This window comes from Protobothrops mucrosquamatus, unplaced genomic scaffold (genome assembly GCF_001527695.2).
Source record: "Protobothrops mucrosquamatus isolate PMUCROS unplaced genomic scaffold, P.Mucros_1.0 scaffold2939, whole genome shotgun sequence".
NCBI classification, from domain to species: Eukaryota; Metazoa; Chordata; class Lepidosauria; order Squamata; family Viperidae; genus Protobothrops; species Protobothrops mucrosquamatus.
The window spans coordinates 78,928-81,300 of NW_015388962.1; the positions used below are offsets into that span (position 1 = coordinate 78,928).

Genomic DNA, 2,373 nt, shown 5'->3' on the forward strand with positions numbered 1-2,373 from the left:
TCCCTCCCTTCTTCCCTCCCTCCCTCCCTCTGTTCCTTCCTTCCTTCCTTCCTTCCCTCCTGTCTGAAATGATATAGTCTCCTGCTTGAGCAGGGGGACTGGACTAGAAGACCTCCAAGGTCCCTTCCAGCTCTATTCTGATTATTTGAACCACAAGGCCCTAGGGAGAGAGAAAAAAAAACCCAGCTCTCTTTCGTCCCGTACTCGCGCACTTCCAAGCTGAATCAGGTGGGGACGGAGAAAAAAAACAAGATTAAACGGGCTGCAGGAGAAGAACCGAGCATTAAGCCAGGATTGGAAGATCCAGGTCAAGATGAGGGGACCACCTACCTCTGTGATTGACAGGGTCTTTGGCAACGTAAGCGACGTATTCCGCCGTATCCTGCGAAACGCAAAACAGGCTGGTAACGACCAGATTTGGAGAAAGGGTTAAAATAATAATAATAATACTAATCAACCACATCTGTGCCCCAAGGGACTATATTTTTTTTAGGGGGTGGGGCGGGCCTTTTGCAAGAATTTTGGGGAAAATCTCACTATACTCACCGGATCCCCTCCGGAAGCGAACGAAATGGACTGCATATGGTGGTTGGCGATGATCTACAAGCCGAAACAGAGGATAAAATTGATTTTCCCATGTATTTTAGCAGGAAACATAGATCGGGCAGCCTAGAAACGTCGGTGCCCTCCTAACCATACCCAAGCACTCCGAGTTTGTTGGCGATGTCCATTTTGCTCTATGAGTTCATGGTGACCTAACCCTAAGTTAGGGTTAGGTCCTTCCGCCGCGCCCTTAAGACATGGCTATTCCAACAAGCAGGACTGGCCTAGGGGGAATTTTTAGTGGGGTTTTAAGAGTAATTTTAAATTGACATAGGCCACATCAAATATTTCATTTTAATTAGGTTTTAAAGTGGGTATTTTTTATCTTTGTATTTGTTTTATCAGGCTGTCAGCCGCCCTGAGTCCGTAAGGAGAAGGGCGGGATAAAAATCCAAACAAATAAAATAAATAATAAATAAATAAATAAGTGGAATTTTCCTCCAATGGGATTTTCCCATGTATTTTACCAGGAAAGATAGATAGGGCAGCCTAGAAAAGTCGGTGCCCTCCCAACCATGCCCAAGCACTACGAATTGGTTGGCGATGTCCGTTTTGCTCTCCGAGTTCATGGTGACGTAACCCTAACGCTATAGAGTAGTTTCTCAACCTTGACAATTTTAAGGCATGTGGACTTCAACTTGCTGGCTGTGGAATTCTGGGAGTTGAAGTCCACATGCCTTAAAATTATCAAGGTTGAGAAACACTGCTATAGAGAATAGAGAATACAAAATAGAATATAGAATAGAATATAGAACAGAATAGAACAGAATATAGAATAGAATATAGAATATAGAATATAGAATATAGAATATAGAATATAGAATATGAATATGAATAGAATAGAATAGAATAACAGAATTGGAAGGGACCTCGGAGGTCATCTAGTCCAACCCCCCCGCCCAGGAAGGAAACCCTACTACACCCTTTTCAGACACATCGGCAGTTCGGTCTAATTCTTGAAAGCTTCCACGCAGCCTCTGAAACTCCCAGGGGCCTTTTGAAAAAGGGGTTCACCCAAATCATTTGGCGCGCTCTCTGCTTCTCCACGGCCGCACGCTGCCCGTCTCCCGGTCGCCGGACACAAACCGAGGCCCGGCTAAGCCCAGCCAGCCGCTCCGGCGGAGACGCTGCCCGGAGCCCGGCCGAGTAAGGAAGGGACCCTCACCTGCTTGCAGTCGGACGCCATGAGGTTGAGGCTGCTGGTGGAGATGGTCAGGGTGATGGGCATGGCGGCGAACTTCAGGTTGGTCTTGCCCAGGATGGAGTTGAGCGCCCGGCCGCAGGGCTGCCAGAGGGAAACAGAATACCGTCAGTCCTCGGCTTAACGGCCACGAGGGAGCCCGACGTTTCCGTGGCAAAGCGGGGCAAATTTCTTCAGTGCGTTTGGCTCCCTTTCACGACTCTCCTTCTTGCCGCGTTTCTTGAGGGAATCCCTGCGGTCGTTAAATGAGTCACACAGGGGGTTGGTCTAGAAGACCTCCGAGGCCCCTTCCAGCTCTTGGTATTACGTATTCGGAGCAGGGGGCTGGACTAGAAGACCTCCGAGGCCCCTTCTAGCTCTTGTTATTACATATTCGGAGCAGGGGGCTGGACTAGAAGACCTCCGAGGCCCCTTCCAGCTCTTGTTATTCTGTATTCGGAGCAGGGGGCTGGACTAGAAGACCTCCGAGGCCCCTTCCAGCTCTTGTTATTCTGTATTCGGAGCAGGGGGCTGGACTAGAAGACCTCCGAGGCCCCTTCCAGCTCTTGTTATTCTGTATTCGGAGCAGG

The 2,373-nt window shown here is 48.9% G+C and overlaps 1 protein-coding gene across 1 annotated transcript in view; it reads right to left on the bottom strand.

The window, feature by feature from the left end:
- Positions 1-283: 283 nt before the first annotated feature.
- SHC1 (SHC adaptor protein 1) overlaps positions 284-2,373 on the bottom strand; it is an 11,777-nt gene continuing 9,687 nt past the window's right edge. The window contains exons 4-6 of the mRNA XM_029286119.1: positions 1,769-1,888; positions 547-600; positions 284-382 (exon numbers count right to left, since the gene is read on the bottom strand). Coding sequence (XP_029141952.1) covers positions 284-382; positions 547-600; positions 1,769-1,888 — 273 coding nt within the window. The remainder of the gene's footprint in view (positions 383-546; positions 601-1,768; positions 1,889-2,373) is intronic.